The 24,973-nt window shown below is 37.7% G+C and overlaps 1 protein-coding gene across 2 annotated transcripts in view; it reads left to right on the forward strand.

Annotated features, from left to right (window-relative positions):
• Window positions 1-24,973, forward strand: part of ARHGAP42 (Rho GTPase activating protein 42) — a 171,077-nt gene that overhangs the window by 55,946 nt on the left and 90,158 nt on the right. For both annotated transcript variants that reach the window (XR_010070381.1, XM_063329837.1), the window contains exon 3: window positions 4,623-4,684. Coding sequence is in view for 1 of the 2 variants with exons in the window: in XM_063329837.1 (XP_063185907.1) it covers window positions 4,623-4,684 (62 nt within the window). In the remaining variant the exon portion in view is untranslated. The remainder of the gene's footprint in view (window positions 1-4,622; window positions 4,685-24,973) is intronic.

Below are 24,973 nucleotides of genomic sequence, written 5' to 3' on the forward strand. Positions count from 1 at the left end.
AGTTCTTATCAGCACATTCCCGTGAGATTTCCTCTTGTAAAATACTTGACCCTTCTTTCCCCACCCCCTTTAGCGTTTACAAAGTTCACTTTAACTCTACTGTGTCTATTCTGATTAAAAAGAGGGGCAGGGGGGAAATAAAAACGTTTCAGCGTTAGTAAGAAAAGGTTGTGAGGCCTGCGTGTAGTTCCTGGGCTTCCTGACAGACAGCAGTGGGCCACAGCTGACACAAATGGTTCCGATTCTTAAATCTTCTGGTTTTTAACTATGCAAAAGCACCTCAGATTCTTATTGCTGAAATATTTGTTTGTTTCCTGTTGAGAGCTGGGAGTCCAGAATGAGGTGGGTGTTACCCTGTGCCTCGGGTTTGTGCTGAAACCCTGAGAGGGGGCTGGGTTGTGGAGGGGAGCCATGCCCAGCCCTGACGCCCCACAGGGAGCCCTCATACCCCCATGGGTGCCCTGACGCCCCACAGGAGCTCTGCCCTGTGTATCCCTCCATCTGCCCGGCCTGGTCCCCAAGTGAGGAGGAGCTGTCACCTCTCTGCAACCAGAGGGGAGCTGTGGGACAAGAGGGAAGGAAGAAGGGAATAGTATATGGTGGGGAAAGAGGAGCGAGGGCTGTCTTGCCTTCCCTTTACCACCTCGCGCTGCAGCTTCCAGCACAGGTGAAGTTCTCTGGGGACAGGCCCTGGCTTTTGACGAGGTCAGGCTGAGTGGGGATGTATGGGAAGAAGGGCTGTAATAACATGAAAAACTCAGTACTGCAGTACTCATTGGTATTGTAGGAGAGCTGGCAGTGGTAAAGCCTTTTTCGATGTTATGTGGTGCCATTGCAAGGGCAGAAGAACCAGTGGGGTCAACAGAGACATCGATGTTGCTGACCTCTGTTTTGTGTACTGGGCGTGCATCCTTCATTACGGCCTGAATCACACAATGAGCTGCTTGTTCTCCCCGTGCATCTCCTGAGCTGGGAAAGGATGCTGCATGGCTTCGTGGGCATTGACGGGCGCATAAAGGATGGATGTGGATGTTGGGCAGCAAACAGTGGAGGTGCAGTCAGTGCTGATGTGAAGGTGTCTGCAACGAAGGTGTCTCTGGGGTCAGGAGAATGGTTTGTCTAAGTGCAGCTGAAGAGAGTAGGTTCTGTGCTCTTCTCAGTCTTTAGCTGAGGCACTGTATCGGGGACATATCAGTGCCTTTATATTAGTGTTAAACATTGAGGAAAACCTTGATTTGCACACTTACAGAACATACTTTTAGTTTTTTCTCTCTGTCCTGGATTTATTTAAATCCTAAGCAAAAGTTTGACTTTGAAACTGAAAAACCCTTTGGTTCCGCCTTGAAATTAGGAAGAAGAATCGAAAGCTTTTCGTACTGTTTTGGGTTTTGGTTTTTTTTTTTCCTCCTCACAGTTTCCATTCCTCCTTCTGCCCAGTTTCTGCTTCCTGCTGTTCTTCCTTTACTATCATTTTACTCCTAAAACTCTGAATATTGCCTGACCAGACTGTATTGCTTTTACCTGCCTGTCCCCCACCCATTCTATGTGTTTTAGATAAAGTCCTGCCTATACCTTGGGTCTCGGAACTTGGCTGCTGAAAGGTGTAACATGTTAACTTTCTCAATGCAGATGATGGAAAAAAAAAATAAAATTCATGAGCCTTTGTTGTAGTAAGGATGATTTTAATGATGTGATCAGAAACTTAAGTGAAGAGTACCATAAGGCTTGATGTGGGTAGGGAAAACTTAAATTTCAGTAGGTTTTGGATCTGCTGTCCTCACAAAGATATAGTGCTTCATATGCTCGTTTCTCTTTGAAATACTTACGTCGTTGTGAGTGACTCGACAGTAAAAAAGCAAAAAAAGGAGAAGGAATGGAGTTTTAACATGTGATTGCAGTAACACATCATCATGCGGTTAAAAATGACCAATTATTTCACTGAAATAATCTGGAAACAATTTCTCTTGCTGGCTTTACTAGAAAGTCAGCTGTTTTTCTGAAGTGCATCCTAATTCCCTGAATAGGTAATAAAATTCAAGCAATATGTTTATCTAGTTTATTTGAAAAGATTAATTTTTTTAATGGTGGGTAGAGACTCTGCCACATGTGCAAGGAATGAACTGGCTCTGTCCTGTTTTCTACAGACAAGAATCGTTTCTTGTTAAATTTGGGGCGATATCAGTGTGAAAATAAGAAGTAGTTTGGCCATGTGTGTTTGGCTCACCATTTATTTCGTTTTTAGGGTTTCATAATGGGTACAGAGGTATTCTTGAATGTAACACTCAACAGATTTCTTATCAGGTAACTTACCAGTCAGTTCATTGTCTCTTTCTTTACCTGGTTTTGACAGCTGGGATATTATGAGCTGACTCTAAGAGACTGAGTTAATTCAGTGGATAGCAAACTTAAGTTCTTGATTTCAAGATGTAACTCTGATAAAGGCTGAGCTGGAAAGTAACTGAAAGTCAGTGACTGAAAGGCTCAGCTGGTAAGGCTGAGTCGAGGAGTTCAGAAGTTTGTGCAGGAGGCCTAGAATTTCTTTTCCCTAAGAGATGGAAAAATTTACTGGTGTTTGTGTTCTCAGGGGAAAATATTAAAGGAAAAGGCTTGAGACCCAACTGGACATTTAACTTAACTGGACATTTAACTTACCAAGTGTATTTGGACTAAACAAAGAGCTCATGAGTAATAAGAGGGGGAAAAAGGGTTTGTAAGCAAAGAATGACTTAGAGGTGAAGATATGCAGGTATAGCATTGCAGTTGCAAAAAATAAACTATACAAGGTCTTGCAGAGAAATTGGAACAAACAGTGAAGTTTTCTTCAGCTGTAAAAATTAAAAGTGAGCAAGAAGAATGCAAGGGTGACCTCTGCAATATCCAGATGGGGTAAAGGATAAAAATGAATTGGATATGGTCCAAAAACTAAGTAGCAATTTGTGAATGCTGACAAGTTAGGGCAAGCTAGATGTTGGTTCCCTCTTAGAAGATAGTGGGACATAGCAGATCCTCTAGAAAATGGACTTATTTCCTTAAATCTTTCAGGGAAGTTGAGAGAGGATGAAGCCATATTATCGCAGAGTGACACATTTTGCAAAAATACTTAAGATGGAAGAATAGCTAAGAGGACAAGAATACCCTCAGCAGTGTATGTTGCTTGACTGTGAAGACTTTTTGAAGCCTTTTCTTTTGAGAAATTCTACAAGTTTTGTTTCCTTGTTTTTTTCTCTTTAAAAGATTATTTAGATTGCCTCAAGTTTGTTGTGAGAAGCTGTAGGATTTATGAATCTGCATCATGAGATCAGAACTTTAAACCATGAAATTTAGCATCCTGTCATTGGCAGCAATTACTGCTGCATCAGGAGAAAGTAAAAAGAGCTACTTAGTTCTCTTCACATGATTCTTCTTTGGCATTTTTGTCTGTGGAACTGTGATGCTGAATTCTGAACAACCCATATGCCCTTGAGAAAGTAATACAAATGGAAAGATAGATTTTTCTAGAGAGATTTGCACCACTTGCTTACGTGAGAATAAAGCCTTAAGAGTTTTTTGAATGTTTTTCTATTTCATGCTCTCTTTTATGGGTTAATACTTTTATTATTTTTCTGTTGACATCCGCTATAGCCCTTTGACTTATATTTGAAGGCAGTTTTGAGCAAAGACAGTTGTTGCAAGTACTGTGAGACAGTTGTAATAGAATTCAAATCAATCATCTGCTCTCACCACCTGAGAGTTTGTCCTTGCAAAACATAAAGCCAAAGAGCTGCTAAACCTAGATGTTTGGCATAAGTAACACATTTCTTCTAAAATGCTGACTTTCACATTTTTACCTGAATGTTTTTCATAGGTCTTGAATATATTCGTTGCTGCACTTTATTAGGAGAAACTCAAGATTTTTCTTCACAATTTCTTTCTAATCCTCATGTGCTAAAGTAAATTTTGTGGCTGATTGCAGAATTCTTTGTTTTGAGACTCATATTTGCACATTTCAGGAAAATCAGTTTGCCGTGTTCCATTTAAAAATTTATTTTTTTAGATATATGTGACTCTTAAGACTCAGGTTCTTTTCCTTTGTTTTTTACAAAAAAAAGACAGCTGAGGGGGGGGTCTTATCAACATTTAAAATACTTAAAGGGTGGGTGTCAGGAGGATGGGGCCAGGATCTTTTCAGTGGTGCCCGGGGACAGGACAAGAGGTAATGGGCACAAACTTGAACATAGGAAGTTCCTTCTCAACATGAGGAGGAACTTCTTTACTGTGAGGGTGGCAGAGCCCTGGCACAGGCTGCCCAGAGAGGTGGTGGAGTCTCTGTCTCTGGAGACATTCCAAACCCACCTGGGCGCATTCCTGTGCAACCTGCTCTAGGTGACCCTGCTCTGGCAGGGGGTTGGACTAGATGATCTCCAGAGGTCCCTTCCAACCCTATGATTCTATGATGCATGGTCGTGACCTGCTGCTCGCTCCCATCTGTGCATCATTTAATGATTACTGATTTCAGTGAAGAACATAAGAACAATATCCTATCACTACAACTTAAATCCAGATAGTGGACTCGTCTGATCTTAAAATGTAATCAGGTCTTAAATTGTAAATCAGGACATTGTTTTTCTTTGTTTTCTTTTCAGCCCAATCACTGAAAGAGTTTGCTCGGCTTCTGATTGCTGTTGAAGAGGAAAGGAGACGACTGGTAAGTCTGCTGGCAGTAATATGTTGCATTGGGCCTCTTTTTGCACAAAATAAGTACTTTTTTCCTATTCCTCCTTTGTGTAGTAGATGTTAAGTATTTCATAAGAATCACCCGATTCTGCAAAGGCAGAAACATGCTAGCACAGGCTGCAGCAATTTTTAATGGAGTGTTCAGCCAAATACTTTTGCATCGATTTAAAAACTGCTTTTTCATAATTTCCTCCCTCCCCGCTCCCCACCCCAAAATAACCTCTGAATGCTGCTGTACCTTTCCTTTCTCCCATCATGTCCTATCAGTTAAAAGGCACAGCAATAAACTGTAAACAAAGAGCATATAGAGGAAATGTGTATCAGTATTTATATGTATTGAAATGCTTTTAGAGTATTGTCCAGTGCATGTGTGCTAGTAGTCCAAGAATATGATAAGTGGTAGGAAGAAAAACCAAATTCATCACCTCTGAGAAACTCTTGCAGAGTACATCAGCTTTGTCAGATTGTCCTTTGTTATGATATTCTTGTTCCCTTTGTTTCCATACTGGTGAATCTACAGTATGCTTTCATTTATATTTCTATTCAGATGTAGCTTTGTTAAAGAAGTTTTAAGTATATTCTTGTACAAGCATTTTTTACAAAATTCCACATAAGCAATGAAACTACTTTTTTTCCTCTTCCTTGGAAGTCAATTATGAGTAAAGAAGTGAGGTAAGGATTAACCTCAGGAGGGGGATTTTTAAGTATTGTGAAAGTTCAACTAGCTCAAATACATCCGATAACTGTGTCTGTCTTTGTTTTCCTTCTTCTTATGAGTACATAAGGAGGTGAGGAAAAGGATTTTCTGACTCAGATTGGAGCAAACTCATTAATCCAGGAAGAGGAATACAGAAAGTTCTCTTGTTCCTAGGAGTAAATAACCATAGAATTTGTCTCCTGCTATTTCTGTTTACATAAATATTTTAAAGTGGCAAAATAATAAACATTTATATGGTACAGTTGCATAGTTAATATAATCTAAACCTATAAAAGTGCAAAATCTTTGCTTCATGCAAAGTATTTTTTCCTGGGTGACTGTTCAGTACTTACCACCTTTGAAGACATTTACCAGAACACTTACTAATTACTTAGTTAATGTTTCAAATGAATACCTTTCCAAGTTAAAGGTTATTGTGAGCTAACTATTTTAAAAAGGAAAAGCAATAAATAGGTGAAGGTTTTATTTTTCAGACTGGTTAGTCTTTCATAATATGTATATGTCATTTCCCTTTATTTTATCCTTGTTTCTTTTTTTTTCCTTAGAGGAGTCACTTCCTTTTTCACTTTTAGAAGTTTCTGGCCTCTCTATGGTTTATAATTTAATCTTTCCATGTAATGTTTTACTTTGTGTCTTGTAGGAATGCCATTAAAGTAAAGGATTAATTTTATTAAGTGAAAAAAGACCAGTCAGACAGAAAGATACTTTTTGTTCTATTTCAGTATGGCTTCAGTAGGAATGCATGGATTGTATAGCTGAGCTGTTGGATCCCACTGCAGGGTCGGATATCTGTGAGATTTCAGTCTCACAGAAAAATACTTTACAAATGGCTATAAGTTTAGTAGAATGTGATCGTCAAATCATTGTCAACAAAGTTGCAAAAGTATGTCTTCATGTGTGGAGAAGCTGCTCTTGATGGGAAATCATTTGCATCCAGCTTTTCGCTGAGTTTGAGTCTTTTTGTTCTTCAAACTGAGTGCTCATGCTGAGAGTATTGACACACAGTTATCACGGCAGTGATATTTGAATAAGAAAATTCAACAAACGTAGAATTTCTCTGTTTTTAAAAAGTTTGATCTGCCTGTTGATGGACTGTATTTAATTATTCTTGGAATTAAACTTCTTAAAATATTTGTTCCTGGTAGAGACAAATGCAAAAATGAGTCCGTACGGCTTGAAATAATACATATAGGATAAACCAGTCCCAACTACATCTCTGCATAGTTACTCTGCCTGTGCTATTCTTTAGGGATAAATTTTACAAATGAAAAAGAGAGTTTCGTTGTCATTTTTTCTGGTTTCTGAGTTTATGTCCAGTGCCGTACTGTGGTGACATTTATATGGTAGAGACGCTTTCCATTGCGTGTTGGGCTGCATTTCTTACTGCTCTGGCCCTAGGTCACAAAGTTCTAAATGCCCTGTAAAAGTAGACAAAGTGTTGTTGCTGTACGACTTCATACAGTCATACAAATCAGAGATCCTGCTATGATGCAGTGTACTGACTTAAATTGTGTCTGATTTTATTTAGAAGCAAAAGACAGGCTCTCTGGACATTTTCCCCCTGAAACCCACTAATTTGCAGCTTTTCATACTACAATGAATGTATTCATTGTATCTGATGATATACGTCTTTGTTGTAAGCTCTTAGAAGCATAAAAACAAACAAAAAAGCAATGCAGAAAGTATCATCTATGTCAGATGCTTTATTTTATTTTATTTTTTTTTTTATTCTCCATTTCTCTGACTGCAGTTTTATGCATGACATCATAGAATCCAGAGGTCCCTGTGAGGACCAGTGTGCCATGCTAGACGGTCAACAGAGCACTAGTAATAAGAGTTTTCTGCTTGACAAACTTGTGATTTAACTGTGAAATCTTCAAAACATTTTTTGCCTGTTTCTGAGGAAGTATGGAGCATTATGCATACCCTTTGATTCCTCTGCTGGAATCAGCCAATTTGCAGATTAGTGATAATTTTAGAAAAAAATTCTCATATGACTGGAAAGCTCAAGACAGGGCATGCAGGTCTTTAAGAATTTGATTTCTTTACTTCTGCATAAAAAGTTTCTTCTTTTTGACATTTTGTAGAAGGCTTGGAGAGAAGCACCTAGTCAGTGTTGAGACTATTTATGGATACACTTCATCATACCATTTACAACTTCTTTTTAATTCTTGAAGTGTGTGAGAGTAAAAGACAGTATTGTATCAGCGAATGCTGGATGTATGGGAATACAGAATGACAGATGTTGATTTTACTTACCAGCTATGATCTTGTTTCCCCACCTTGAATTTTATATTATTAATTTATGAGCATGCATATGCGTGCGTGAATCAGATTTTGAATGTGGAAAGTATATATTCATATCACCAATTTATTTCTCATCTGATGCCTATTAATTTCTTTGTAAGTGAAATTATTTTTTTGTTTTGGTGAACACAGAGTGTTGGAGTGCTTGTCCACTGAATGTATAGTTTCCAGTAGTCAAGGGAATAGCTTGAGAAGTGCTTAGCAAGTCTTCTGTCCTTCTTGCATAAAAACCCAAAAGTTTTCTTTAGAAGAAGCTAATGAAACAAGATATTATGAACAGTGATACTGGGAAAAACACTGAAGTGTAAGGTTAAATAAAACTGTGTATCACATAAATAAATACTCTGTTGTGTAAAGCTTTGCAGCCATTATTATTGGCAGCAGTAATAATGTGGTGATTATTATAAGTCAGTTTCTTTTATCCTTCTCTTTTATTTCCTGATGCCAAAAAATTGACTAGTAGTCTTAGAAAAAACAGAGGTCATCCGCCAAACATTTCCCCTTTGAAAGCAAATAAACGAAAAAGTAACTCATAAGCTATGTTTTTTATGATACAGTGCCTTATGTTTGATATCTGTCATTTCATGGTGGTGTTAATTTAATGATGCTGTTGGTAAATGGTGCATTAAAAAAAAAAAAACCAGACAGCTCTGACTCTTGGGTTTTACAACAGGATAAAAAGTCAGATTCATCCCCACTGCCTTTCCAGTGACTTCAACAACAAGCCGCCAGGGAATGTAATATAATGACCTCTATTTCCCAGTGATTATTAGGGAACAATAGAGATGTTTTAATTTCATTTCATGTGAATATTTGGATCTTTATCAAGGGAACTTACTTAAAATAATTTCCTTCCGCTCTTGCTGAATGTACATTGTTTCTTTTTAATAAATGTTACAATTTTTTATTTTAGAGATTCATGCATTATTTATGTTTCCTATTCATTTGATCTTGTTAGTAAACTTTATAACTAACAGAAATGTAGTGGGAGTGATATAAAACACTAATTCCTTTTCCTTTCATAGGATTATGCTGTGTTGACACAAGAATAGATTAATTTGTTCGTGCTACTGAGTCGTCTTCCTTGAGATCCCCTATCAATTTGAAGCATCAAATGTGTTCACTTGAGTGTTATGTTATCTTGAATGCAGCTCCCTGATTATTTCGGAAAGTTTACTAAATCCCAAACTGAAATAGGCCTCTTAACTATTCCTTGCTATTTACCCAAGTTTTTATGGGTCGCTGGAGCTTTTCTCTCTGGCATCGTGAGTCTGTGAGATGTGTATGGTTACTTTGAATTCCTGACCGCTATTAAATACTTCAGGGGATAGTACAAAAATTCTGAAGTGGATAGTTGTGTACTATGCTTGATGAATATTTTTCTTTCTAATGTCTCTCTCTTTGTATCTCATAATCTTCATGCTTTAGAGAGTACCTCATTGTTGTGGACTTTTTTTTGTATTAACTAGATGTTCTCATTGTGGTTCTGTATTTGCCCTCACACAAGGGGTCCGATGCTATCTTCTTCCAGGGAAAGCATCAAAATACTCAGTTTCAAAAGCTGCACTTGAAGAAAAATAAATGAACTATTAAAACCAGCTATCCATGGAATGGTACATAAAATCAGATACTGAAGGACACAGCATGTTGTTGAGCAGAATTAACCTTTTCCCTATGATGTGAAGTGGGTTACAGATTCCATCAGAAGAATAAGCAGACTCCTAGCCACAGGTGCTGCTTATTACTGAGTTTATAAAGGGGAGAAATCATAAAAATCACATATACTAGCACCCCAAGACTGCGGAGCATAAACCTGGCGTTTTGTCAAAAAATAGTGTATGATGGTGTTTTGATATACTTGGTAACTGCTTTCAGTGCTCTTCATTTCTCATACCAGTTTTGGTGTTTAAATTCATCTCTTTGGTAGGAACCTGCCTGCAAGGAAACTGTCTGAAAGCATATTTTACTACGAATGAAGGAACACTACCACAAATAATAGGGTTTCTTCTCTTTGCAATTAGGACTGTTTTTTTGTTTTGTGTTTGTTTGTTTGTTTGTTTATTTGTGTTGCTCCGCTCCCACATTTTTTGCTGTTTTATATTGATTATAAAGCACCTCAAAGGTGGTTTTTGGGGTTTTGGTTTTTTTCCTTACACTTAAGATGGCCTGTACCTGTCCCCTTGAGCAATTAAGGTAGCATGTACTATGCTGTTAACCTAACTTCTTTGGAAAGTCTTTCTGAATTTGTGCATCAGACTAGTAATTTGGAAATACCAATTTCCTAAGTAACTGAGCATTTTATTGAACATGGACCAGTAAATCAGCACAACATTATTTTATTTTGTTACAAAGTAAAATTTTTGCATTTATTTATTATTTTCTTCCCCTTTTCTGCCTCCTACCACAGATGTAGTAGGCTACATATTGGATATTAATTGCAGAAGAAATCTATCTCTGGCAAATGGAATTCTGCAAGATAGGAAAATAATTATTTGGATGGTTTGGTTCTTTTTCTTTTTTTTCTTCCTTGCTGATACAGTTGTCAGTCTTACTTCCTATGAACTAACCAGAACATTTCAAGTCTTACTTAAAATATAACTAAACATTTCTGTCACTATAACCCTGCTTGCTACCCAGTTCCCCCATTGGCTTTTATAAAAGACTCTTCTGCTCCACTTCCTGACCTGAGCCATTTGCAAATACTGTGAGAAATGAGTTAAAAAGACAAAAGAAAAAAACACCCCATCCTTTGTTCTCCTGTTATTGAGTACATCATTAGGGAATCTATTCTGTATGCAATATGTATTCTGTATCAGTGCTAAATCTCTATGTCTCCACCAGCATATTTTTTGCATGCCTGGAAGTGGACAGGAAAGGTCTGCAGAGTAGGGCAATGCATCAGCAGATTACGTCCTTGCCTTCTAGGCGAGGGAAGCTGGGATCTAAAGGACCAGTTTGGGGAAACATCTGCTTCTAAGAGTTCAAAAGGGTAGTTGCTTTGCTAGAAGAAAAACGAATCTGCAACATTTAAGGACAACCATGCCTCAGAGTGCAGAGATTGGTCGTTGCTGCTTTATCCCTTTTTTCTGTAAATTGCTTCTGGAAGTCTTTGGATAAGCCATAGGTACTTCTTAGTGTTGGAGAGCTTAGTAGAGTATCTTCAGCCTCACTGTCTTCCTGCTTCCTTTACATCCTCCTGGAATATGTCTCAGATCCCAAACTGTGAGAAGAGTAAGTTTTGTCTATACGGGTGAAATTTTCCTGACCTGTTGTTCCATGTATGCTGTGGTCATCTATGTTTTTCCACTCTATCCTCACATTGTAGAGTCTGTGGAGAGAACTGGGAACTTTTCAGATATTGTCAACCGTAAGCAGATGCTTGAAAAGTAATTTACATACAGTGTGTGCATATGTTTCTCTTCGGGACATGTGTGAATTTTGACCTTCTAGATCATTAATTTGGGTGAATCTTCCAATTTTTGTGGAATATGCTAATTTGTTCTATTTATTTTGGCTTATAGAATAATTTTTGCTTATGGTTTTCATTTGTCTCTTCTGGAGAAAAATATGGTTTGTAATTACCATACATAATATAGTATGAATTCTCATTTTTAGAATATGTAATACTGTTTTGTTGAGGCTTTTGCCTGTTATTGGTGGAAATTATTGCAGAAGAGAGAGGATGTAGACAGCAGCAGTGTTTGGTTTTCTTCTGTGTTTTAGCTCTTGAATGGTTGAAGTAACTGTGCTACAGAAAATTTTAATTAATTCAGAACCAGCTTTCTGCTCCAAATCTGAGTCAGCTTTGTGTCCTGACTACTGTCAACATAAAAATTGGGAGGTAACTCAAGTGGAGTTCAGTGATACCTAGAAGAATGTTTTTGTATTCATATTAATTGCAAATTTGTAGAGTATTTCTTAGACCATTAAAGAAAATGTCCAGTCTTCCCTTTTGTGTTGGTGTGACTGTAGTGAAGATAATTAGAGAAGTGGTCCAGCTGGAAAAATAATTCCTTTGGCCCTGACTTTCTATAAGCCCCATCCTCTCACTTCAGTGGATGCAAGGAACATGATGACTTTCTGGGCCAGAATTACTATCAAGAAGATAGTAATTTCTTTGATATAACTGCTATCAGTAAGATACGAGAACTATACCTTCACTTGCCTACAGATATTAACTGTGACCGCTATAACTGATGAATGAACTCAAGAAGTGATAGACATACTTCTCTCATGCAGGTCTGCAACGTGATCCTTTGATGTGTTCTTGTTGAGGGAGACCTCGCAGTGCAGCTTCCCCCCTCGCTGTGTCTTGGTTTAGGAGGAATCCTGTTTGCTATCTTTCTCTGCACCAGTCAAGTACAAAAATATACGTGTTCAGCCAATGTTTCTTAGCATTTGTGCTCAATTAAAAAAAAAATAAATACGGAATAATAAAAGTAAACAGCCCACGTTATGTTATCATTAATGTAGTTTAATATCTAACATCTGTATGTATGCATGGACATTTCTGAACTTTCCCCAAATAAAAAACACATACTAGGCCAGACAATTTGGAGATAAAATTATTGGTGCTCTTAATACAGAGCATTATCTGGCTCTTCCAGATGACACTGCATCAGCTTCCATAATTTTCTCAAAGATTAATGTCTGGGAATGCATATGGAGATCTTAGTGTTACTTTTCAGTTTTACAGTGGGTATATTCCTAATTTGTTTAAAGTATAGTTCTAATTTCTCTAATAATTTTCATTCTTTAAAATCATTTGTTCCATGATTTTTGTGGAAATTAAGAGAAAAACTGCAGTCTTCCTGTGACGTTTCATTCTGGTAATGTTTAAAAGATCAAACTGATCTCACTAGAAACTGATTGCATCCATGTTACTACCCACCTGTTGACATCTGGGATGGAAAATACAGGTCCCTGTTTTCTTTAACTTTGCAGAAAGTACTTCTGGAATCATTCTTCTATGACAGAGTAATGCCATTAATACAGATTTTGCTCAGAGTTTTATGATGATGAAGTCCACAGAGAACCTACTGTTCCTGTTTCGCACTGTGCTTCTTAGCAGTTTCTCTTTTCTTTTTTCTTTTTCCTTTGAAAATGTGAATTGTTACCTATTGATATGAATGGCCACAGTGTAGAACCGTAGCAAAGCCTTTTGCAGCCTGTCCTGTTCAGCATGGTCCTAGATCATTCCATTGCCTGATGAACCTGCCAGTTGAGGAAGAAAGCAATCTGACTATTTTTAGATGTAGTCTTTGCTGTTTTCCAAGATAGTTGTCAGAGAGTTGAGTTGCGACATAGTTATTTCCCTGTAGTAAACGTTTTTTGCCAGAGGTGTGAAAGTGTAGATCTGTCACGTTGATCTCTGCTGTTTTGTGTTGGCTGTTCAGCTGGCATCAAACAGGGAGCGCTTGCCTGTCTTGATGGGGCCGAGAGACTGTGAATAGGATCTGGGATGACTGTGCAAGAGGAGCAGAAGGGGGAGCGGAGATAAGGGGCTTCATTAGCTCTGGTCCTTGTTTACAATACTTCTTAACATTCACGTACCTATAACACCTTATACAAACAGTATACAAAGCCTTACTGAGAAGGCTTTGGTAATTAGTGTCCTTATAGTATTTGCTCTTCAGTTTTCTGCAAAGAATGGAAATGAAGAAAATCCATTTATTTTTAAAATACAATGTGCGTTGCAGGAGCGCTACACTGTAGGTTAATGCAATTGATTCAGTTAACTATTACAGTTTCTCCTGCTTTTTATATTTGGGGTGCTTGTATTTGCATTTACCTCCCTATCGATATCTGACTAGGAAGGTGCCAGGATGATTGCTCCTTATTATTGTATAAAATCATTGCAGGGAGTCTTTAAACTTTGGTCTACAAAGCATTTTGTTAAAAAATTGAACAGCTTGCTGTAAACAGTCCCATGATTTTTACAGCGTCCTGGTGAGCTGGCTTCATGCCTTAGTAGCGTTTTTTGCAGTTCTTAATTGACTGATCAGCAGACACTGCAGTAAGAATAGGAAGTGATTATTGAAAACCAGCCAGTAAAACAGTAACTCATGGCCAAATTTCTGAAAATTTCTGGTTTACTTTGCAGCATTTTTCAGTTAGGAGAGAACATTCACAAAATGGTATTGCTTGCCATTCCCAATTTTCGTCAAGAGACAGGCAGATGAAATTTTCCCTTTTACAAAAGCGCAAAATGAAGGGTTAGTTGGAAAGCTGCTTGCTACTTCTCATTTTATAGATCTAATTTTTTCTCAATTTCATATACTCGTTTCATATTCCCTGTGTTTCAATGCATGTGATCTCGCATTACAGGACAGCAACTTCCCAAAGTGTTTCGAGAGGCATTCACTGAATAGCGTGGCTGGAATGAGTTTATTTTAATGACATTTTAGTCTTCACAGAAAGGCAAGTTGTTGCTATTTCAGCTTGGAGACGCTTTGGCTTTCAACACAGTCGCTAACCGAGTGTCTTCTCAGATGACTGTTGACAGAGAAAAGAGAAAGATGTTTGCACTTCTAAATGAATATTTTAAAGGTACCGGAGTTTTCATGGATCAGCCAACCTTACAGCCATAACGTTTTATGCATTTATTTTGTGACTGCAGAGGGAGGGAATGGAGTTGCTCGTAGCAGAGGGTACGTGCTGTACCCATTGCTAGCCTCTAATAATGTCAGAACATGCTGTTATCTGACAGTCTACCCCTTATTTTTTTTAATGGATTCTGAATTTATCTGTACTTCTCCCAGTAGTATAAGAAAAGGTACTTCATTCCTATGAACAGCATATTTTTGAATTTTTCTTCATTTAGTCTGATCTACAGAATAGTTTGAAACCCCTGTATTTCTTGTTCTTATTCAGCATCCTGGGAAATGGGATTTAAAATGGATAACGTCAGCACTTTGTGTACCAAAGGGTATGTAAAAACAAAGATGCCTTTATTTAAAACAAACAAACACCAACAAACAAACAAAGAAAAAACCTGAAAAAACCCAAAGCAAACCACACCTTTTCACAAGCAAGCAAGTAAATTATGTTTTTTAAAGTCAAGGCAGCTTGATATTCTCCCTCGGGGAACTTGCATAATCTGCATGTGCCCATAGCTGTGTTACACACAAAGATATTTTATTTGAAGTGTTCTCATTAGGATGTTGTCCTAAGGTTTGCAGAACACTTAGATTGTTTTTTTTATTCCTTTCAAATGTCTGTAGAAGCTCATATTACTATTACTTTGACAAACTTTCTCTAAATGCCTCTCCCCGAGCAAGTGCTTTTACTTTGAACTGAGACTGAAACTGTCCTGCCTGGTTTTTTGGCAACAGTGCCAGTTTATTGTGTACCCACTTCAGAAGACTGACCTGGCTAAAAAGCAAAACAAAACAAACAAAACTTGTTACTGGTTATTTTTCAACCATGTTGCCACAGACTGTGTTGGCATCACAACAACAGAGGGCAAAGGAAGGAGTCAGAGAGCATGAAACAGCAATGCAAGATCAGCGAATTCTGATTAAGCTAGCACAACCGCCAAAATAAACGCCTGCAAATCTAGCGCTCGGTGCAATGTTTGTTGCAGCCCTGCTGTTACAACTGGTTGTGGTCAAGGACAGAGGTTATTTTCCTAGTGGTAAAAGAAAATTATAGCAGAAATCTGGAAGCCATGTCACACGGTCCTGCGGAAAGGTTTGAATGATAGGGCCAGGGAGTCTGGTAGCCTTAAAGATTAATATATTATGAGAGCTGCTTCTTTGGATACCTGTCCTTCAGTAGAAGTCTCCCTTTAAAGACAAAGCATGCTAGACCTTTCTCTTCCCCCTAAGCTGGCTCTTACACTAGTTGGTATCTTTTTACAAGCTAAATGAGAGCTTTCTAAATTGATTTATGTTGTTAGTCATATTTGCATGAGAGCAGAAAAAAAGACTAAGAAACCTGTATCTGATACTACTTCTGGCCCTGTTGCTCTAAATGTTTTGTCATGACACGTGTCACCTCGTGTCCTTCATCCCTTTCTTAATTTTGTGTGCTGTTTCCAACACGCTCATTTTGAACTTTCTCCACTGACAATTGGCAGAACCTTCTAAATTATAATTATTCATCATTTGAGTTTTAAACAACCTTTGAACATCTTACCGTGTCAGCTGTCAGTAAAGCTTCATACGTATGTGGCTATAAAATTGTATTTCATGGCATGAAATCAATTAAATTTTTCTGTAACTTCATATATTGTATTTTCATATTAGTTTATTTATCGTTCTATCTGTTTTTTAAATGAACATCATGACCATTTCCTGTGTTTGGTATCCCAAACAGCTACAGTGCACATTTCTAATTTACTCTTTAAATTTCTGTTGGGATGCCAGAGCACTGTACACACAGCGAGTTAATGCTGTCAATAACGTGGACATATTGAAATATTTTTCTACGGATCCTGCACCTATAAAAGTTCATTTATCTCTGAATGGGTCAAATCAATGGTTAACCTGCATCTCTTCAGAAAACATCTTAGATGTTCATACACGTGCTTTTGTTTCCTGAAAGGATACATACTTCGAATCTTGGAGTTAACAGTTCCTGGGCATGGTACCATTACAAACAGCTCAGCTGACTTTGGCTTCATGCCTGGACATGTTCATTCATGAAATAGTTGTTAAAACAAAATACAACTTCCAATTACATTCATCTCTTAGAATTACTAGTTTCCTCAGCACCAGCCTTTTCCTTTTTTTAATTAATTTTTTCTTTTTTTTGAACAATGATTTTGGCGGAGGTCAGTCTTGGTGGTGGAGAGATAGTGAATAGTACTGCCATGGCTCTTGTATCAAGAACTAGACCCAGCACCGAAGCAAAGCATTTAACTACCAGACTGCCTTTCTCAGTGTTTTATTTGACAACAGCTGCGCAGTATAATGCAAAGTGATTCCTAATAGTGATAGTAGAGGTTAGTATCTATTAACCCCATTTTTGCAGTTACCAGAATTGACCCGTGGAGACCTGCAATGTCTGTGAAGATGAAAATTCACTTTCTTACTGGAAGGTAGCACAGATTGGTCACAAGTAGTGACTTCAGGGACAGCTGGACCAACAGCACAACCCTGGCTGTGTAATCAGTTCTCAGCCTCACTACGAGCAGCAGGCAGTATTACATGGCTGCTAATAAACTGCTGCCTGCTTAGTCGCTTAGTTCCAATAGCCACCACTTAGCCACTGATAAAACATTTTTACCTCACACAGAAATGATCGCGTGGGCTGCCAAAGAAGTGAGTAGGTAGATCGGTAGTTAGGACCACTTACGGTCTGAACTGTTCACCTTGCCTGTAAAGCTATCACTTTTAATTTGAAATAGGGCTCAATGAATGGGAGTTGCAAAATAAATAAGAAGGCAAAGGGGGAAAAACAATGTGGTGGTTGATGAGTCCATAGACCCACGTAGCTTTGCTTTGTGCTCAGTTGTGTATGAGCCTTTCTTTGTCACCTTGTAAAGTTTGTTACCTCACCATGTTTGGGAGTCAATCTGTAGACTGATAGAATAGTTTGGGTTGGAAGGGACCTTTAAAGGTCATCTAGTCCAACCCCCCTGCAATGAGCCGGGACACCTTCAACTAGATGGAGTAACCAGCACAGATTTCACATAAAGCACTTTGGATATTTATTCAGACCATTTCTAAAGACGGAAGCCACTTCTGACATCTGAGCTCTGGAGTGTCTGTGGATTGGCATGTGTTTACCCAATATACATTCAGGTGCACCCATTTTTCATTTTCAGCAGCACTATTAGTAACTTTCTATGTGATCCTGGTGAGGACTTCCATTAAGGGAGACCTGCTAGTAATTAATGGGCCTGCAATCAGATATTTGTTTCCAAGGTGTCTGTTCCCAAAATGACAAACCAAGAAAAATACTTGTTATGATAATGACTATCATCAAATGGAACAGAGTTTCCAGATTTATTGTTTTTTTAATAATTAAAGGATACAGTTGTTATTGTCTTTAACGTGGTAGCAAAAGTTACATTTGCAACCAAGCTGAAGATAGAAGAAAATTTCAGCAAAGATTAATCTAGTGCAGTATCCTAAAAATGGCAAAAGCTGTTACTGGACCATTAATCCTGGGAATATGGTGTCTCTTCAAAGCTGTGAAAATGTGATTACACTACCTACTGTAATTTGGAAGGTCCGATTTCCAAATCGGCTTATAAAACTGATGGGGTTAGTAGCACCTAAAATATAATACTGTTTTCCCTACCATAATTATTAAATAGGTTTTCTGGGTCTACATATACTAGTAATGAAGTTTTGATGGTTGGTAATATTTATATTCAAATGACAGTCATGACAAATATCTGCGCATTTACATGGCCTGTAACTTACACAAACTATTAGTAGTACGTCAAGAGTATTTTTGTAGTTGTAAGTAGTTCATACATTGTTTACAAGCCTTTTTCGTGTTCTGATAAGCGAAACAAATCACAGTAGCAGAAATGTATTAATACTTTAATGTTGGCAGCAGTTTAAAAGCAGAAAACATCTTTCTACATTTTGACTCAGGTTTATAACAAGCTGACATTTTTTTATATGTATATTAAAAAAATATGCAGTGTATTTATTTTTCTAGATTAAATCCTACTGTAAACATTGACAGAGTTTGAATAATTGTTCAAAAGATTGTAGATGCCTAAGCATATGTATCGATAATGTATGCATACCTTTATCTGCTTCTGTGTTTGTGTGTTTATTCTGATACTATTACTTTGGCATTTTCAGAACCTGTAAAAAGCAATGAGCTGATGAAGGAATGACCTCAGGATCTGATACAGTGTTTTTTCACATGGTATCGTTTGCATCTTTTCTGCATGACTACCTGAAAAAAGGGAATTTTAACTTCTCCATTTGTATGTTATTAGCAGAACTTTTGTTCCTTTGTGTGGGAAATGTGTATGCTGCTTACATCATCTAGCTAAGAAGGAATCATCTGACAGGAAGAAATTGGGAGAGAATTTAGGCTGAATGTCAGGAAAACTTCCTCAGGATGAGCTACATTGTGGAATACTTTGCCAAGGAAAATAGAAGTGTCTAAGGCACTAACTGACACTGAGCCAAGTGTTGGAAAACGTAATGTAGAAACAGAGTAAGTGTTTTGTATTACTCAGTGACCATGCATCCTTCTTAGCCTGAACCATGGTTAATCAGGTTGGTGTTAAGTATTGTTTAGTAACTTATTTCAAAGATGCCCATCATGACAATGGGCTAAGAATATTGTGTATTTCTCAAGAAGACTTCCACTCTCTCTTTTTCAAGAAATGGGGAAAAGGGGAAACAGTCACAAGTTGGACAACCTGTAATGAATATCTGCTTTTCCAGTTGATTTTAAGAGTAACTTCATTAGCCATGAGATTTTCCCCAAGACCGTTTTGTATGAGGCTCTGAATAGATTCATTTTAGTATTTAGGAGCCTAAATTTTTATGGAGAGTTCTGTAGCTGGCTGGTTTTTGTTTGTCGGGTTTTTTTTTGGTTTTTTTTTTTTAAAGAAAATAAACGAAGGGAACCACTAAGTCAAATATAACCATTTCTGGCAATTTGAAAAATTTAAAATAAAATTGCAGCTCTAGTAAACATTTCTGCCAACATATTTTTATCCTTCACTGTTAAACTTTCATTTTGGGTTTTTTGTTTGTTTCAGTTAAAATTTTTGGATGTTAGTTTTTATTTTGTACTTGGAAGTTGCTGGTGACATTCAGGCACTCTTTTAGAAGTCTGTCACTAAAAACCAGCTTGTCTATCTGCCTTAATGTCTCCAGCTTCTGCTTAGGAAGAAGGCACCCACATTCTGGCTCTCTGTTTTTTTGAGGAAAGCGTATTTAAAGTCAGTTTCAGGAATTCTGACAGATAAAGCTTTTTAAAATAAATGCTGTGGTGAGTTTGAGAGCTCAACATCCCTTAAGGGATAATGTGTGCTAATTAAAAAACATTGTTTTTACTTTTTCTAGTAAGTCAGAAAGTTCTTCCTTTGCTTGGTTAAGTGTTTATTTATTCTTTTATTGATTTCCAACTTTCCCTTTACATTGTAACAGACCTCACAAGGAGGCCTCTTCGGGATGCATTCACTCCACTCTGGAGAAGTTTTGTTGACATCTGCAGAGTGAGGGGAAGAGGCCTGGCTGCAAAATTTACGGATCAGGATTTGGAAAAGCAAAGAGACAAAGTAATAAACATACGGAGCTGATTTGGGATGGCTCTTAAGTAGGTCTAACAGACAGAGTGAAAGTGTCTGGGAAGGTTTTAAAATAGGGACTTTGTAAAGTAAATCTTGTTGCGTATTTGCTAAGATTTATCTTAATCAGATAATTGCTGTAACTGTTGATGCGTTGAATTTTTTAAAAAGTAATGGAAAAAAGCCACATAAACTCTCTACCACAAGAGAGATTCCTTCGCTTCTTAAATTGAAGATTCCCCCCCGCTCCCCTTCCCCAGCACAAGAAGGTTTGGTTTTGTTGTGTTTACTTCTTCTTCTTGGCAAAAAAAAAATTACTTGTGATAAATGTTTAAGAAGTGAAAGATAGTTGTAACATAGTGAATTACCTACATTTACCAAAGTACTTGGTAGAATAATTTACCATTAATAAAGTTGTGAAGCATAGGTATACTTGAATTCTGGTTCTATTTTTTCTTAATTAGTTCTGTGCTCCAATTATGCCGTTTCCTGTGTTTATGTAGCCATTTCCCCCTTGATAATATGTAATGTAAACATTCAAGCTGAGGATTTTTTTTTTGTTTGTTTGGAAAGCCATAAAGGGAGGGAAAACCAGAAAAGTTTTCTTCTGCTGCCTATCTGCAATGACATTCTCAAGTTCTCTTTTGCTTTCATTACGATTTGAACTCTCAGCCTAGTCAAGAGACATGCACTGTTTGTATTAATGGCAGTGATAAAAAGATAAATATCCAAACTTGTAAGTACACAACTGAACTGTTTTTCCTTCATTGTGGTTGTGCTTGAGATTACTTTATCTTTTACAGTTTTCACTGAGTTACAATCCATGAAATATACGCCATGAAAAGAATGGCATCTCTTACCAGATGATTAGCTACCTACCATGAGCATATCCATTGCTGATTTATGTCTGTTTGCTAAAGAAAAAAGAGACAAAAAGCAAACTGGGTTTTTTTGGTTTGGTTTGGTTTTGTGGGAATCTTTTTTTCTTTAACATCAGGTAGTTCTTTTTCCTCATGTGATATAAATAGTGCCTAGATAGCGTTGATGGAATACACACAGCAAAGGATTTCTCTAGTTACAAGCGTCCAAAGTGCTGTGTTGAAGTTGTTGTCTTCTGTCATTCACCTCTGGGTACAGGGTTGGTACTTTTGAAGAACACAATTTGTTCAGAGGCAGAAACCGGTAATTTTGGTGAAAACCAGTAGGAGGAAAAGGGTGTAGCTGTTTTAGTTATGAAGCATACCAGCTTCAGTCATCTTTGTAATTCTTCATATATCAGAAACAGTTAAGTGCATTCTTTAACACTTTATGAAATGGTCCCATCTGTGTGGAAAGTAATTCTGCTGACACAACTAAGCAGCAAGAGTAGGAGACAGGAGAGACTAAGAGAGAGGGGTAGAAGGGAGTTTTCCAGCTCACGTTGTAAGTGACAGTAGCTACAAAATCCCCACTGAGCTCTTGTCCGCTGAAGGGAAAGCAGGAATATGGGACTCGGAGGACTCAGAAGTTCTTTGAAATGTGTCCTTGTGCAATGGAGGAGTAGGTGGCATGCATGGTCTTTTTATGTGAAAGGATTTTTCGTGGAAGAACATCACTAGCATATTCTGAAAAGACATGAATGAAGGCACAGGAGACACAAAAATGTGAGTCTCAGATGTGTGCAGCAAACTTGTCCCAATATATTATCCTCTAGTGGGTATTTACAGTCAATTACGATGTGTAAGTCAGTTGTGTTTTTCCCCTTTCCATTTTAACTTACTGGCCATTAGCTTCTGTTAATCTATTTAATACTCCTGTAGGATTAAGGTGTGAATATTTTTCACATAAATTAAAAATATTGGGAGGGGGGAAACCGTATAATGTACAGTGCTTTCTACATTTGAATTTTACTTTACAATGACCAGTGCCTGTAGCGTGCAGGTGTTCTTACGCAACCAGGCTCTTCGCAGTGTCCACTCACGGCTCCTGCTCTGTGGGGGAAGTCTGTGGGCATAAGCGTGCCCAGCACTGCAGAGTCCTTCACTGCCTGTCTGGGAAAATGTGTTCAGTAGTAGTTAACACTTTGTTACAGTAAAGTAGTCTATTTAACACCCCACATCAAGAAAGTAAGTGAAGAAGAACCAGTTCATGCTATTTGGTTTTTCATTTCTGAGCACACTGAAGACGAGACACTCCAATGCTTCGTAGGACTTTTATTATTATTCTTGTACCTAATACAGGAATTTTCTTAAACGTGTTCATGTAAGAGTTTTCTACTGGATCAACGCATCTTAGAGTCTGACCATGAATGTATTTTACCTTCCTGTTGGCCAAGAACTGCTTTCAAACCTTCTCTTCCCTTCTGTGAGTTACATGTAACAGTATTGGAGTTCCTCCTTCCCATTAATCAGAGACAGATGTAAACATCTTGCCCTTCAGATTCCTGTCGTTAACTCTTTGTAGCTGAGCTGAAGGAGTGATCACGAGTCCCTCTGTACGCACTCCTCATGCACGCGTTGTTATAATTTCATCATGAGTCCTAGGTTCAGTATTACTTTTTAATGTCAGGGATCTTGAGTTCTGCTTTTGGCCTTTAGCACGCAACAGCAGCTACATTAGTTGCAAGAAGGGCGGTCCATGGTGGATGAACCCTCTGGCTGTTGAAGATTACCGACTCACGGAGACAGGTTTGTAGATTGTCCTATATGTTTAAAACTCTATTTTTAGAGCTTCGCAGTAACGGAAATTTCATAAAATGGATCTAGGTGCCCTATTATAGGTACAACTTCGTCCTGAGAACCTGAATTAAAGATGGCTTAATAAAGGTAGTGTTACAGGAACTTAGTTTACAATTCTGTTGATCTATAAGTTGCTTGAAGTAGGTATGACATGCTTGGTTTTCAGATGAGTTCAGTGGTGCTATCAGTAGTAAAACATAAATATTTTATGCTACCACTAGGGTAGTAGGCCTCTGGATACCAGCAGCGAGATTTATGAGGAACCCTGAATAACTCTTAGATACTTTCCTGTCTGTATCCACTACACTCAGGAATCACCAATGCCTTAGGTTTTGCTCTGAGGCTAACAAGGAGCAGGTAAAAAAGGTTTGGGCATTAATACTCTGCAAAATTCTATCAGCCTTCTCATGGCATCTCCCAGAGCCTATTACAGAGCCTAGATAGGAGCTGAGAAGGTCCGAATGGCCACTGCGAGCTCCACAACTGTAAAGAAGGCTGATATCCTGAGCTTTTGTATCAGTACGTGGATGCTACAAGTTTATTCTGCTGCTGCTGTATAAGACCACGGGAGCAGCAGGTGACACGTGACACAGGAGGATGGACAGGCTGGGACTGGCTTAACGCAGCCACTGTTAGTAGTTCAGGAAGGTGCTTTTCCTTGCATGTACTTCAGCAATGCAAAGTTCAAGCAGCACTTCCGCCCTCCAAACTTTTATTGCTAATGAGGGCCCTTTATTCAAATCTGTTTCTTGGCAAGGCGCACTGTGAGAGGAATGAAGTCGATTTTGTTAAAAGTTACTGTGGGAGGGCAGTAACAGCATTGTTAAAACCCATGTTTGGGCAATTCCCTTGATACCATTCTTTGCATCCTAATTTCCTCATGAAGCCTAATTAACAACATGCCAGTGTTTACATCTTTATTCAGTACTTGTAATACTTGGGATAGTGTTTGACATTTGGAATAGAGGCTTGACAGACAAGAAGAGTTGTGCAATTTTTTAATTATTATTTTATTCAGGCTACCAAGGAGGAAGGGGAGAAACAAATGAAGATATAAGGAAGAAGTTAAATTTGAAAATGAATTATTTTCATGTGATACTAATTTTGGAATTTTTTCCCCTACCACTTCAACTACATTATAAAGCATAACTTATCTGAATTTTTTTGGGCCCCTTTTGTACACAGATGTTTCTTCTGGGGAGTAGCTAATGTTTCAACAAACACAGGACTCCTTTGCCAGTTCGTACGCTGTGAGTGGGAGAGGAAGTTACGTGCTCACTCTGTGACATTTTCAAGTCTAAGATTTGATTTCCTTCAGTTTAACACATATAACTACTGTGTGTTTATTAACAGTCATAAAACCAGACAAGCCCGTCAGTAATTCAGCTGGATTTTTTTGTCTTGATACCAATCTCTGGCATTCAGTTTCTTAAGACTATTATATATTACTAGTACAATCTCATTTTTATTTCTTAGAATACTTATCAACTGCTGGTTTTCATTTCTCCATTTCCTCATTTATCTTGTAAAATGTATTGTGTTGCCTTTCTTGAAGGCTATTTTCATTTGTATTTGGATTATTTGTAGGTGATAATAGCTAAAAGTGTACATTTTGTTATGTAATCTTTTATTTTAAAAGATGTTTTAAGTGTAAATTTTTGGTATAGTAGTTTTATAAAAGAGTAAATATATTTTAAAAGTCTGTAGTAAAAACTTAAGTACATTTTTAAAGGTTAGCATCACATGGTTTTCCTTTTGTACTCTTGAGTTTATAAAATACTATTGAATATGTTGGTAGCAGGAAAAGATACGATTTGACCTTATTTGGGTAAAATATTTGGGGTATTCAACCTACCTCTTCATTCAACTATCAAAAAAGAAAATTAAATCTAGCAGTCTTTTGAGATTTGCAGAACAATAAACAATTATGAGAAAATAAGAATATCTGACTTTATACATATATGTGTACATATATGATGGAACTTGACTGTTTTCAGTAATCCATTTTCTTAGGGCTTTGGTTTGTGCATCTTGAAGATGTAAAATAGAATTAACACAAAGGTGTTTGTAGCAATTTTACTTCAGCAGTTCGCAATGCTTAAGAGGTATGTAATATTCCTCCAGGAAGAAGTCTGCTTTCTCTACGCAGACGGCATTCTATTATATGGTGTAAATAATTTTTAAGGCTGTCCATAAAACCTATTAGACATCTCATTGCCACTACGTGTTGTCAGAAGCAGTTTTTTCACTGGGTATGTGGCAGATTTGTAGCCTCTGACTTTACTGCTAGTTGGAGTGACT

This window comes from Chroicocephalus ridibundus, chromosome 1 (assembly GCF_963924245.1).
Source record: "Chroicocephalus ridibundus chromosome 1, bChrRid1.1, whole genome shotgun sequence".
Classification (NCBI taxonomy): domain Eukaryota; kingdom Metazoa; phylum Chordata; class Aves; order Charadriiformes; family Laridae; genus Chroicocephalus; species Chroicocephalus ridibundus.